The following is a 15576-nucleotide window of genomic DNA, read 5'->3' as shown; positions in this document are numbered from 1 at the left end:
ATACTACTTTGTAATGAATATACGGTCCTAAGGCAATAACACATGTTTTTTTTGTGAGAAAAAAATTGTGGTTGCAATGGCAACGAAAGTAGTGAAAACTACATTTGTTTAATTGTTCGTTGAATAACTCAAAAAAGTATATAAAAATACATTCATGAAAGTCAGTTCGTATTTAGAGGGCATTTATGGATTTATGTACGTTTATCTTTTTTCTAACAAAAAAATAGTTGCTGCTTTAGCAACAAGAAAACGTGAAAATACCACTCATATATGATAGAGACACATAAAGCAAATTGGCATGTGGTTTTATTTCTTCGTAAGACAAAACTGTGGCTGCCATGACAACAAAACCATTGAAAATATCGCTCAAATCTATATTAAAATAATACCTCATCAACATATATACGTATATATTAAAAATTAGATTACAACATGATATGGCATACGATTGTGTACATGATATATGAAAAACGGATTAACACGAAAGTGGGGCTTGTATTGGTTATCACCGAATAGTTTTCGTGAACACTTAAATGCGAAAGAATTAACACTGGACTAAACTTGAAATACATGTAATTGATAATTTCTTTTCTTAATTACAGGCCAAAAGAAAGACAGAGAAATATTGGCAGACAATCAGTGAGTACATTGCTTTTTTCGGTATCCCAGCCTTTACATTTTACCAAGGTGATGTGTAAGACACTAAACCAAACCTTTAATGGCGTTTTTTAAATTTCTTCGAACGTAGTAAATACATTTATCAAAAAGGTAATTCGACACTAGTGTGTTGTCATCTGTAGCTGTTTAAAACAATCATTATTTTTTTGTTTGTTTTGATACAATACCGTATTCTCAGTTAATTCGTCAAACAAATGTTCATAGATGGATATTGGAGCACCTCAGCGAGTAGTTTTCTCCATACGTAATTAAATGAAATGAAGAAAATTATCAAAATGAAATAGATCAGCAGTTACAAAACTACATACGAGGATCAAGAATAAAGTACACTTATACACTAAAATAATAGACTTTACATTTTAATATATCACAGAAATCTTTATAACCTGTTTCCTTGACGTGCCGAATTTCATTCAGGTATATTCAATGTGCTTGATGAAGTAATATTTACAAATATGTGAGGCAGAGCTCCACGGCACAACCAAATGACGTTGAAATCAATACAGTTACTTTCTATATATGTAAATAAGATATGACAAAAGACAAGTATTTGTCTAAACAATAAACTTTTGTAAAGTTACACCCATCACGCAGTTACTTTTCGTAAAACATAGCATATTAAGCTCAATATGTTGAAAGAACGTCGTTATTTCACGTATATTTTAAATTGCGCTTTGAGGTTAATGTTTCATTGATGTCAAAAAGCAGGATTTCTCAATGATATCCTGAAAATACGACATAAATATTATTGTTATCACTCCTCATATATTTACTTACCAGAATTTTAGTAGAGGTGAGAATTTTACGAAAATAGTAAAACTTGTTCCTGCCGTACACATTCTCACGTGATCAATTTCTGTAAATCACTTCAGTTATAAAGGAATAATTTCCAGAAAAAATGGTTCCAATTAGTTAATTATTTGTATATCATACCAATATTGCACAAGTGCATTCAGTCAAAAAGCGTAACATACGCATTTACATATGTTTAATCAACAAACTATTTAAATAGAACTTGCTTTTAAACCGTGTGCCCCGTCTTAAAGTAAATTCATTTAGTCTGTTTGATTTGCATCATCTTTAAAAGAATGCTTTAATTGATATAATCAGAAACATTATGAAACAAGGCAAAACTCTTTATAACGTTTTAAGAAAATCTGCGTATTTTATAGCTCTCGTGCTTTATAACAATTTCATGGAATATATATAACTACTGACAATACTACTAATTAGGTTATTTCGTATTGAAGGCTATCACGTTATGGTTTAAATCAGTTCTTATCCATTTGTGTGTGATCACGGAAGTACTGAATATGATAAATGAACTCTTGTGACCTTTTAAATTAGCTTGGAATGGCCACAATTGTCTTTGTATTTTCTTTGTTATGAATATAAAAAGTGAATAATGATAATTTACTGTTGATTAAATAATTTCTACAGAATAATGTTTACATTTCCTTTTCATGTTGATGAGGTTTGCTAAAATGTTTTATTGTAATGATATTTATCTTATTTTCACCAGAAAACATCACATGATATATATTCAAGGTGCCATGAGGGTCAAGTCATAACCAATGTGATAACTAATTCTTTAATATTTTCTTCTCACATACTTTTTCCAGACGAGAAGATGCTCTTCCTCATTACATCAACGGGGATGCTGGTACGTTTTATTTTTTTTTACAATATCAAAATAACTTTTTGTTAAATTCTTCTTTTTTCCGAACACCACCTATTAAGATTTGTTTCAGATGTTTAGAATGTATAAATAGTCTTGAGTTTCTGGGAATGCGTTCACGTACTTGATAAAACTTAACAGTAGATTACATACATTGCCTTTTTGCCATCTTTATTATTTTAAGTCGAATTCAACTATTTTTAAGATGTGTACAATTAAATTTAAAGTAGTAAATTAATAGTATATATCAATTAAATTAGGGCACTCTGTGATGCACACAAACATCATATTTAAAAACAATTATGACTTTATAGTCCAGCAGCTAAATGGCTATTTTTGCTGAACCTTGCATCGGAGTATATAAAAAATGTTTTTAGCCTTTTAAGAAGTTTAGACCCCCTTGTTAAGGAATCGGTTTGATGGCCTCGCGCCATCCTTGGGGAAATCGAGATATTCAAGATGGCGGCCAAGATGGACGCCAATTTGTACCAAAATCAACAGTTGGCTTTTACTTTTGTGTCCATGCTTTGATTCTAGTGCAAATCTATACTTTTATGGTTTCTGAATATATAACGATGAATTCTAAAATATTTCACACCATATTTAGGCCATCATGGCGTCCAATATGGCCGCCAAAACAAAACAAAACTGTCTTATTCGTTCTTTTTTGTTGCAAACCATCATGTTGGTTTGTTTTAACATTTACAATACATGTGTACCATATCTATTGGAAAAAAATAAAATATAGTCACAAATTTACCAAGATGGCGTCCAAAATGGCCGCCATAACAATCTTGATGGCCGCCCGAATACCGCAATTTAATAAATTATGGACAAACCTGTATAAAATACATTTTTTTTTTACAACGCATAAGATCATAATTACTTGACGTATAATTTAATTTATTTCATATAAAGCAATAACATGGCCAATATGGCGTCCAATATGGACACGGAAATATTGTAAAATGATAAAAAAAACTATCAAAAATAATGTATATTTGTTTTGTTTACAGTGTTTTTCAATCGGGAAAGCCATTTATTAAATTTCTATGCTTTCACAATGTTTGCTTATATGATTTGCTGATTTAAATTATATATCTTGAAGACTTTACGGCTAAACACACCCAAAAATATTCACTAAGCTGCACCAAGTTCGTCTTCATAATCTGTCAATGAAGAAAGCGATGTTGATTTAGCCTTTGAATATCTTTTTTGATTGATGTTATAGAATCCTTCGACTGTGTGGAATTCAATTGAACTTTTTGAAAGGTTTAAGGGTGAAAGAGGTGTAATACTGACCCAAAGATATAGTATTGCCTCGTTGACTGAACGATTTGGTGACGATCTGCTAGTTTTAACAGCACCTTGTGTTGAAAGTATAGTCGTATTTAAAGCAAACGCCCGGCAATGTTGAAAGTTGTCAACGACAACGATGAATTAGATATAGATATAGGGATTAAAAAAGAACCAAAACATATCGTTCGCGAAAGAAAAGACAAAACAACGTATAACATATGTTTGCAGAAACAAACAATAAAAAGTCAGTTGAGTCAAACGGTAATGAAATTTTTATCTCATGTGTCTACAAAACTCTATGGCACTCCAGCAGCATATCTAATTAGGAGCATCGTGACCAGTATTTTGACCAATTTTCCAACTCCACTTTCAATAGCACCCTGTGTTAAAATTTGAAATTCAAAGGCACTAGTAAACCAAAAAACCTTTTTGAAGTACCCTGTACCTATGACGAGGTATTGCAACTTACAAAAAAATCAGAAGCAGTAGCAGCCACTTTACCTGAAACTCTTCAGGGAATAGCAGACTGCTCAGATGGATTAGTTCAGGTGGATAATTTTGATGCGGACATATCTTCACAGAATGAGAAATTATCAACACATTTTCTTGCAATGCTTGTGACACAGCCTACTTCCGAAGAAAATAATGGAGACGATGGCAACGTGATATGACGTGTCGACAAGAGTGATATGGCAAACCTAATTAATTTTGAAATCAACGTCGAACATTATAATGGACCAAAGAAGGTTGACTGAAGGCCAGTTAAATCACCATTAAAGAAAGTAATGCCCTTGAAAGTATTAGCAAAAATGGCAATATCTTACAAGACGAGCAAATAAGATTGGTTTTGATTTTTTTTAATAATGTAAATGCATCAGAGTCGTGTTCAGAATTCAATGGGTATAACAAGCAACTATTGTTGGGAACAAGGTAACACAAGAAGACAAAAAAACAAAGCAGTATACTTGCCTTTTATTGCCAAAACTCCATCTGATCCAGACACAATTAAAGCAAAAAAACCTTTGAGAAAAGCCAAGCTTGTAGCCACCAGGTCCGGTCAAGACTACACAATATATATGGGAGATTTACAACTGTACAGGATAGCTCTTAATGACATATGGCCAAACCCAGATCAGTACAGCAATGTTGTTCTACGTTTAGGGAGAATGCATCCACTTATGAGTTTTGTAAGAAGCATGGGAGCTCAAATTAAAGGGAGCGGACTTGTAGAATTGTTGGTTTCTACATTCGATGGGGTTCTGAAGATGTTATCGGGAAAAACTTTTCACAAAATATACGGGCCTTACGTAAGCTATCAGAAAAACTACTGAGAGAAACATTTCAAGTAGAAATATAGACAACATGAGTGACCTAAATAAGACTCTTGCAGACTTATTATTTGAAAGTAGAACATGCAAATTATAAATAGACTGTGTTATTAAGACGGCGTTAATCATGATACTATACATAAAAGCTGAAAGAGAAAATGACTTGGATCTGCATTTTGCATAAAGTCCATGATTCCCTACTGCTTTGCAGCAGAGCACATGCATTATGCTAGATATTGCCTCTTCTATTTACGATATATGAAGTCAATGCTTGTTTCATGTAGGAAAAAGTAGCGCGTGGTAATGTTCTAAAAATGATAGAGTGTTCCTGTGAGTCACAGAGTCCATGCAACACTCTTCGTTGCAACCATGCGCGGTTATCATGTACAATGTTTTGCAACTGTCAAGGGTAAGAAATTTGTTGCAATGAGCAAACAAACAGAAAATAAGGCTTTAAATAACCTAATTGAAAAACAATAAAAAATGTGACTTTATATTACTATTTGCAATAGATATTGCACACATGTATTGTAAATATTAAAACAATCCAAAATAATGGTATTTGCAACAAAATAGAACGAATCAGGCAGTTTTGTTTTGTTTTGGCGGCCATATTGGACGCCATGATGGCCTAAATATGGTGTGAAATATCTTAGAATTCATCGTTATATATTCAGAAACCATAAAAGTATAGATTTGCACTAGAATCAAAGCACTGACACAAAAGTAAAAGCCAATTGTTGATTTTGGTACAAATTGACGCCATCTTCAATATCTCGATTTCCCCAAGGATGGCGCGATGCCATCAAATGGATGCCTTAACTAGGATGTCTAAGCTACTTAAAACACCAAAATCATTTTCTATATACTCCGATGCAAGGTTCTCGACTTCCGCTGCTGGACTATAAGCAACAAGATACATACAATTCATTATTTTTTATTCAAAATATCTTAAAATGATTTTACATTTTTCTCTCGTTTCATTTTATTTTTCTTTGTTCCGTCTCTTTTTCCATCCGACTATACTCTCCATGCACATTTTTGCTTCGGTATATACCGGAACATTTTTTGAGTATAAACTATTAAACTTGTAGGCGAATCACAACAATCAACTGTGTTTTGCCACTATATATTTTGTTAAATACTACTTGAAGCAAAAATACATACCAATATAGCTATGCAGTTATTGTTATTGTTAAAAGCTCTGTTTTTCTTGAATATAAAAAATCCCCACAAGCTTCTGTCGATGGTCACTATTGAAATTAATACTGCGTTGTCGAGTCGCTAATGTGTTTGGTTTATATCCTTCCGAGACCATAACTTTGCTTCGTGGTTTTGTAATATCATTGTATTCTTAAAAGTGTAAAGTGAATGCTACACGCGAATTCTGCCAATAGTAATTACATTAATGACTACTTTATAAATCATATTTTTGTATACACGACAGACCCTCTATTAGTTTTTAGTGTGATATTTATATCGGTTTGCACTCCAGTTCCATAACAAAATAACGCATTATGTAAAAATCTGAAGATGAGGGGGGTCGAAGGAATATCCCCGAGATGTTCCATTCTTGTCTGGTGTATAGCTAGTATTCTATGCAAATATAAAATTTTGACGATATAAGCTTTTGTATATTAAGTGATTGATGATTTTGGAGAATTAACCATTTTCAATTTTACGTAGCTTATGTACATTTCACCTTCATGTAAGTATATTGTAACAACATGAATGGTATCAATATAAATTGTCTACAAAATCATGATATTTCATACAAATCAAATGGAAAGTGTTTTTTTTAAAGAGGTTATTTAAAAAGAGTAAATTTTGGCAGCCAAAGTCTTCGCCTGTAATGTCATTGCTTTCCGTTGACCTCATTAGTTCCTGTAATCAAGCTTGTACATCAATCTTATTTTTTCAAACATTTTATTAGAAGAATCTGATATTTTTTTCAACCCGTTAAACACAAATTGTAACCAAATTTCAAAGTGTTAATCAGTTTAAAGGGGCTAATCACCGTATGATGAATTAGCGAAAACAAAAGAAAATTGTCGAAAACTGACATAAACTTAATATCGATGTGTACAATGTATTGAAACTAACTAACTGAAGTACCACATAGTTTGCAATTAATTTCAGTTTTTTCGTATGTTCTATTAAAATAGATTACTTGGTATGTCTACCTACTAGAATTTATTCCTATGCGTGACTGGCTAGTCGATGTTATAACGTTATATTACAAAGTTATATTTTTAGGTATAGATAGCTTAAATTTTCCGATTGTTAAGGATAAGCCTTCGTAGTTTTTTACATTTTAGTATTTTGTTTTTACAATTATGATATCAAAGAGTAAAACATTTTATTAAATAATTGTCCTGAGATTCGTTACAAAAAAGAAACTTTTTTGGTGCCAATCTGGTGTACAGTCCATTTTAAGCAAAGTACAATAAATGTTTGAATATGCATAAGCTGAGTTTCTGAAAAATGCAAGAGACATTGTAATAATGATTGGTACACAAGTGTCGTCAAGCATCGGAGCTATTGTTTAAAGAAATATTTATTAATGATTGATTTTGCCATTTCATGATTATTTTCAAAATTTCCTTCAGCCGTATTACGCCGATTCGATATTGGTCGACATACCGACGTTATTGATGGAAAGTAGCCTCTTCAATGATAGGTGCGGTATGCTTCGGTGCTTAAAGTTGACAATAAAAGCATCGAAATTATATGTTCGATAACATAGCTACAATTAAACGGTATCACTTGTGTACTAGAGTATATATTAAAACAATCTAGTAAGATTTTACCAAATAATTAAATTTGCGGTTTCAATAAGTTTTTTTGATATATTATTATGGGAATAAATGAATCTTAATATTAGGAAGAAATCAAGAATGTGGTGTTTCATGTGCACACTATTTCCATAAAAATTAATATGTCCATTTTTTGCATGTTATTGATATAATGAAAAGGCTTTAAATTTCTTTAATCTAGTTGTGGTACTCAATATGAATTTCGAAATAAGGCAACACCAAATTGATAACTTGTTCATCGGATTTTTTCCAAATAATAATGGGGCGAGAGAGCGAAATAATAATAAAAATATTTGTTTTGCATTTAACAAAAAAGAAGAGCGAGTGAAGAGCGAACACACATATATATATATATATATATAGTCATTAAACTCACTTTTGCTCACATTTTATTTACTTATTAACTAAACAATGATACTGTAAACAGTACAAGGATAACATCTAGTGAAAGAATGATAACACTAAAAGATGATTATATACAATTATTAGTTTTGAGATCAAACAAATGCTATTTGAGATCAAGCAAATGTATTTCTTTAAACTATTTCATAAATGAGAGAACTCAAAACCACAGTTTTCCAGTTTTTTAAACCTTTTTGAACAGTTTTTTTTTCAAAATACCCTATGCTTGGCTAAATTAAAGCCTTGACTTAAGCGCCAATGGTCACAGCCTCCTGTCTTCCCAATTGCATATCCAAATCTATAAACTAGGTTTTCCACTATTCCTTAGGAAAACTTGTTTAAAAATTATTTTCTATTAAAATTCATTGTCATATCTTATGCCATGGAAATGACTTGACAAGGTGACTTGAAAATAACTCACAAAATGAATATAGGCATTTGCAATCAAATATAAAGTACAGCTATCACTCTTGCTTTGACTAAACGATTGGCCTTGGTAGCCATCTAAGTTCTGGAAGAGATTTTACAAAAATCCTACACCGTATTGTAAACCATTTCAGCTGAAAATATATCACAGAAAATTCCAGCCAGCGCCAGATTGATTTTAGGCTTTATCAGAATTTAACGCTTATCTTTTTTAAACTTGCAGATTTTTTCCAATTTTTTTTAGATATCTTGTTCAAATTTAATCAAGTAATAGAAAACATAAACAAACATACAAAAGACACTTGTACTTTATTTTGCACTGCTGTAATGATTGTGTCATTTTTCATATATAGCAAAAAAATATTTAAAAAATTACAAGAATATGCAATATCTTTTCATAGACAAAAATCAATCAGCATACATATTTAACACTAATGATTTCCATATATAGTTTAAATATACACATGAACATCTAAAAAATATACAAACATTTATTCGCAAGTGTGATTAATACCTTTTTCCAATCACACAGTCTGACACCATTTTTTTTATCCTTTTTGACAAAATATACACAATCCGGCTTGTTTGATGTTTTTTGTGAATGGTAAAACTCATGGGATTGCATGAAGCACATATGAATGTCAGTCAGGTTAATTTTTATCGTCAACCTACTGTCCACGAACATTGACTCATCGGCGACCAAGGCCTCCACCACATGCACTCCCTCGTTGCCTCATGGGGACAGGAATTTCATGATCCGCTGCGTCGGAGGAATCTGAAAGTTTAATGAGCAATATTATACATAAATGTTCATTTTAGTGTAATGTAGTATGCATTACTAAAACAGTTTGATGATAACACAAGAAAGGTGGTGCTCGTTTCTTGGCCAAACTTAATTTTTCTATCACTGTACATGCACTGCATATGAATTAAATAAACACTATACTCTGATCTGTAGCAAAATAAAAACAAACACGAGTAACTCAATAAATTATACAAAAATACATCATATTTGCTATATTAACAGCAAAACAACAAAGAAGTTAAAATACACACCTGAAGTTTTTACCTGGACAGGTGTAGTAAGTATGGATGACCTATTGGGAACTGTCTCTCCACTGTCACGGTCATCCGAATTCCTGTTAAATATGTCCGAACCAAATTCAAACTTTGGATAATCACTGTCATTCACGAAAAAATTCAGCACTTCTTGCCGGGTATGTATACGTTTTCTTTTAGCGGGAGTCAAATTAAAACAAACACTTTTGTCCAAAATTTAATCAAACTTTAAATAGTGGTAGAATTGTTGATGTAATTTTCAAGAATCAGGAAGTGAAATAAATGTTTTCATGTTGCCAATTTAATCTCGATATGGTTCATTGACTCTAATTAGAGCGGCTGCATGATTGAGCCGGTGCTTTGATAATCGTTACGATCGAAAAACGCGGTTATAAGGGAAAAGGCTACATTCTACTAAACAAATTAGCGCTCGTAAAAAAATAACTTTTTTAGATGGTGCGGGTGCAATTGATAAAAAAGATAAAACTATTTTTTTTGCTTTTCTGAAAAAATAGGTGTGGGAAATCCGATGAATAAGTTATTAATTTGGTTTTTACTCTTATTATTTTATAAAGGCCATTATAATAATGGACATCAAAACGTTCACACTGAATATTCCCAAAGAGTCATATATGATTAATTCTGGACTTGAATATGTTTGCGATATTCTAAATGTTAAGATATTGCCAATTGATGAATACATGTTTTCTGTATGCTCGAAGGTTTTCCATTCATAGTTTAAACTCTAGTCAACCTGTATCGATTAACCTTACTTGATTACAAAATTCAAAACTATTTTAAAGCATGGGTGTACGGGAAAGAATACATTTCCGTATATCTATAGTGTACGGGAATTGTTACTTTTCCGTACACTCAGCGTGTACGAGAACTTGTATATTTTCGTACATCCATAATATACGGGAAATGTAAAATCCCGTATATTCATCGTGTACGGGAATGGTATAATCCCGTACTCTCAAAGTGTACGGAAGAGCATTAATTCCCGTTCACTCAATATTTTTCGGAGACCATACATGTTCGTCCGTTCAAGATATACGGAAATGTACGGTGCCGTACATTCATCATTTTTTTTAAGTACTAGCCGTAAATCAACCCTACCAGCATTGCCGAATCTCATTTTTTATCATTAACATGTCGCTTTAATTTTATCAAAGGCTGTTAAAATCACTAAAGCCTTACATTTCCTACACAACGTGACCCTTGCTTACACATTGCTGTTTCATTACTTAACACGTAAAAGTGTATATCAGTCAATGGTTTAAATGTTGTTCATATCATATATGCTCTCAAAAAAAACCCCAAATTACCTTACTTTATTACAAAATTCTACTTTTTTATAACATGGGTGTACGGGAAAGAGTAAATTTCCGTATATCCATAGTGTACGGAAATTATTACTTTTCCGTACACTCAGCGTGTACGGGAACTGATATATTTCCGTACATCCATAATATACGGGAATTGTACACGCCCGTATATTCATCGTGTACGGGAATGGTATAATCCCGTACACGATGAATATACTGAAGAACATAATTTCCCGTATTTCCAACATGTACGGAGACCGTACATGCCCGTACACCTAAGATATAAGGAGATGTACGGTGCCGTACAGCCATCAAAATAGTTTAAGTACTAGTCGTTAGTCAATCAACTCAGTATTGTCCAATTTACTAGTATTTATTTGTTGTCATTCAGACCCTTTTTAAGTTCATCAAAAGCTGTCGAAACCCTTTAAAGCATTCAATTTTCTACAAAGGTGATTTTGACTGACACCATCCTGTTTTTCTACGTAACTGTGATTTTTTAAGTCAATGGTATAAATGTCGTTCATATCATGTATGCTATCAAATTAAACACCCAAAGACCTACATTGATTGCAGAATTCATTTTTTATTATAACACTAATGTACGGGTTAGTACACGCCTGTACATCGAATCCCGTATACTCAAGATATGCGAGTTTTATGAATATACGGTTCAGAACACACCAGTTTTTTGGTTTTGCTGTCGTGTATCAAACCCCATTGGACAACACTTTTTTGAATATCTTCTCTGTTGTAATTACTTTGTCGGAGAAATACTAATGATTTGCCAAAAAAAGAGAATGCACATGACAATATAAAGATATTTCATATACCATCATGTTAAAAAATAGAAAGTGAATACCATTTATTATTGTACAATACATTTTTAAATATATCCTACGCTGTAATATAAAATAACAATCAGATATACACTTAAACGAAATTGCGGAGCAATCTAAAGATTGGTGTTAACTACTTGGTGTGACGTATTTCGTATTGATCTAATGTAATATTACTACCCTATATATAAATGCATATTAGAAATAAAGTTAAAAGGTTTTTGTAACATAAAAACGGGTCTAATAAAAGCTAACAATAGTTGTTTGTGGCCTACGATTTCGGTTTTGTTCCCCGTTTGCAGTGTATGCGCTAAGATGAGACTGCAAACAAACAAGTAAGCTTGGCGACTGTTAGCCTCAACAACCCTAAGCTGACTACTAGGTCACAATTATGTCAGGGGATCTGAAGTGGTCTGTACTTTATTGTAGTATACTGCTCTATATAGCTGCGAACTTCAATATGATTTCTTCGTAATGGACAGACATCTTATTCCGTTTTTTTTTAAATCTACAACAGTCTTGTTTGGACTAGTATTCTTAAAATATTTGTCTGATAAAGTCTACTAATAATATATAATAGTGAAACTGAGTTTTGGTTATATTCTACATAGTTCCTTTTTTATATTCGGATCCCACAAATCAATAGGTCAAGTATCAGAATAAAAATGCTCAATTATTGCTAAATGCTTTTTTTCAAAAACACAGTTTTTACATATTTTGTTTTCATGAGATAGGTTAACTTAAGGGAAATGAACTGTTTTGTTCTTCGACTTTGAAACCTTTCACATCGGAGGTGCTGTATTAAAACAAAACACAACCACACAACAAAAACGATTACTTCCGGTACCGAAAATCCGATTTGCTTCAAGGTGATATGACGTCACTATAGTACATGATTTATGTATACGGAACTTTTGGAATATGACAAATATATATATATAATATATATATAATTTTATTATGATATATGGCCTCCGGCCCAATCATTTACATATACATATATATATATAAATCAATACAACAGGTATGACAGGTCATCAAAATTATGCAATTCAATATTCATTATTCATAACGTAATATAGATATTATAGATTGGTTCTATTTTACAAACATATCAGTGTAAGTACATAGACATATTTAACAATGTGCATTATTTCTTATAATTTAACACATATGAAGGTAATATTGATATACTATGCGTAAAATGGCAAGAAGTTTTATCAATCTCACATGCTGATATAACATTCAATTCATGATTAATACACTATGCACAATGACATAAATATATGCCTATACATAATAATCATGGAAATAATTATTTCGTAGTTTAAAAGCATGGTATACAAACATAGCAGTATTTCTTATAATTAGCTCATTTCTACTTGACATCAAATTACAAAATCTTTGCAATGTTGGAAACTCATGATACATGCTAGATATGTATTTAACACGTAATTAAGAATAAAGGGGGCACACAAGAAGGAAATGAAATTCATCCTCGACAATACATTCACAATATGGACAATATCTATAGTCTCTATCTATTTCATAATGCCTCCCCTTTTCAATCTTAAGATTGTGACAATAACTTCTAAATCTTGCATAGCAGATTCTGACCTTTACAATATCAATAACATGTACATATAATGCAACTTCAAAGCTATCTTTGTAATTTGCAAAATGAAATAACTTACTATTCGAGAATATCCTTTCTCTCCAAGTTTGCACGTATTGGTCTTTTAGCCTTTGAACATATTGATGCAAGAAAAGTTTCTCATTTGCAACAGATTGGCATTCCCATACATATCCAAAACCATTTATATACAAATGTTTTCTAACATGTGTCACCCATGATTCAATGCCCAAGTTATCATTATACAAAAGCATATTTATTTATAGCATTTCCTAACATATTTGTCATTGTTTAAATTCAGGATTCTAATCCAATATTTCAAACATCTTTTGGCAGACATAATAAACATAGAAAATCTCCCAAGATCAGCTAATATAGCATCATTGCAAGCACTGGGTGGGACTTTTAAATATCGTTTACAAGCAGTAACATATACAATATTTCAAACATCTTTTGGCAGACATAATAAACATAGAAAATCTCCCAAGATCAGCTAATATAGCATCATTGCAAGCACTGGGTGGGACTTTTAAATATCGTTTACAAGCAGTAACATATACAGATTCAATACATTGCATATGTTTCAGTCTCCACAGCTCTGCTCCATATAATAGAATAGGTCTTATTTTAGTATCAAATATTTTATAGTACATCGAGTAAGGCACATAACACAAATTCTGCAGAGAAACATAGATATGATTTAGTACACGTCTTGCCTTAAGGGCAACATATTCTGACATTTTATACAATGAAAATCTACTTGTAAAATAAACACCAACATACGTAAAACCATTTACAACTTCTATACATCTGCTTTTGTACACCCATTTCTCACTTCTGGCGATTCTACCACCATTTTTAAAAACAACAACTTTAGATTTATCAATATTAACAGTAAGCTTCATTTCTAGACAATATTTATGCAGTAAGTTAATTTGCTTTTGTTACCCACTTATCGTATCCGACAGTAGAGCTATGTCATCAGCAAACATCAATAAGAATATCTCTGTATAATCCGGAAAAAGTTGAATACCTCTGACATCATTATTAGACATAAATACAGATAACTAATTTATGAACATACAGAATAAAACAGGACTAAGACTGCAACCCTGGCGTAGACCAACAGGGCATGTGAATACATCTGAACATCCTTCATCCGTTTTAACATAAGCTTTAACAGAATAATATATAGCATTAATAGCATTGTACAAATTTCCCTTTACACCATTCTGGCTAATAACATCATACAATTTTTGTCTAATAACTGAATCAAATGCCTTTTGAAAATCAATAAAGGCGACATACAAAGGTTTCTTTCGGACATATAGTTGTTTACTTATTAAAGATAACATAGTAAATGCATTGACAATTGTACTATAATTGGTTCTAAACCCTGCTTGTGACTCACATAATTTACTGTACATATCAACATAAAATGTCAGACGTGCAGTTAAAATTGAAATATATATTTTACTCAACACATCAATGAGTGCAATACCTCGAAAGTTATTAGTATTGTACTTATCTCCCTTTTTATAAACAGGTATAATAATTGTTTCTGTCCATGCTGTTGGGAATGTACCCGTAGTGAATATTCTATTAAAAAGATTAACAATAAATGGAAGCAGCGGTTTAATACCATATATTAAATGTCTTGGCTTCAAATTTCCACCAACTGCCTTATCAGCCTTAAGATGTTTCACACTTTCTATTATTTCAATGTCAGTAATAGGCGAATTAAAAATATAGTCTGTAATATCGTCAACACTGTCATCTGGTTGGCGTTCTCCCATCGGTTCTGCGTTGCCGCTCGAGTCGGTAGAAGAAAATAACTGTTTGAAATGTTCATACCATGTATCTAAGGAAATATTAGAACTGTCAACATAGCAATTGTTAGAGAATTTCTTAATTTCACCCCAAAACAATTTAGAGTTATTAATATTCTGCTGCAATTTCTTGGTGTAATTCCTCTCATACTGATATCGTTTTCGCCTACATAGTAGCTTATAAGCTTTTTTCTTATTGGTATATTCTACGAGACTAATTTGGCTTTTATTAAGTCTAAAAGCGCGTAGGAACTTTCTAGT

General features: G+C 31.9%; 1 protein-coding gene across 2 annotated transcripts in view; it reads left to right on the top strand.

Annotated features, from left to right (window-relative positions):
- Positions 1–15576, top strand: part of LOC128234529 (hemicentin-1-like) — a 101223-nt gene that overhangs the window by 67852 nt on the left and 17795 nt on the right. For both annotated transcript variants that reach the window (XR_008260957.1, XM_052948792.1), the window contains exons 11-12: positions 603–639; positions 2301–2341. Coding sequence is in view for 1 of the 2 variants with exons in the window: in XM_052948792.1 (XP_052804752.1) it covers positions 603–639; positions 2301–2341 (78 nt within the window). In the remaining variant the exon portion in view is untranslated. The remainder of the gene's footprint in view (positions 1–602; positions 640–2300; positions 2342–15576) is intronic.

This window comes from Mya arenaria, chromosome 5 (assembly GCF_026914265.1).
Source record: "Mya arenaria isolate MELC-2E11 chromosome 5, ASM2691426v1".
NCBI classification, from domain to species: domain Eukaryota; kingdom Metazoa; phylum Mollusca; class Bivalvia; order Myida; family Myidae; genus Mya; species Mya arenaria.
Note: the sequence above shows the minus strand (reverse complement) of the source record. Positions and strands in the feature narration are given on the sequence as shown.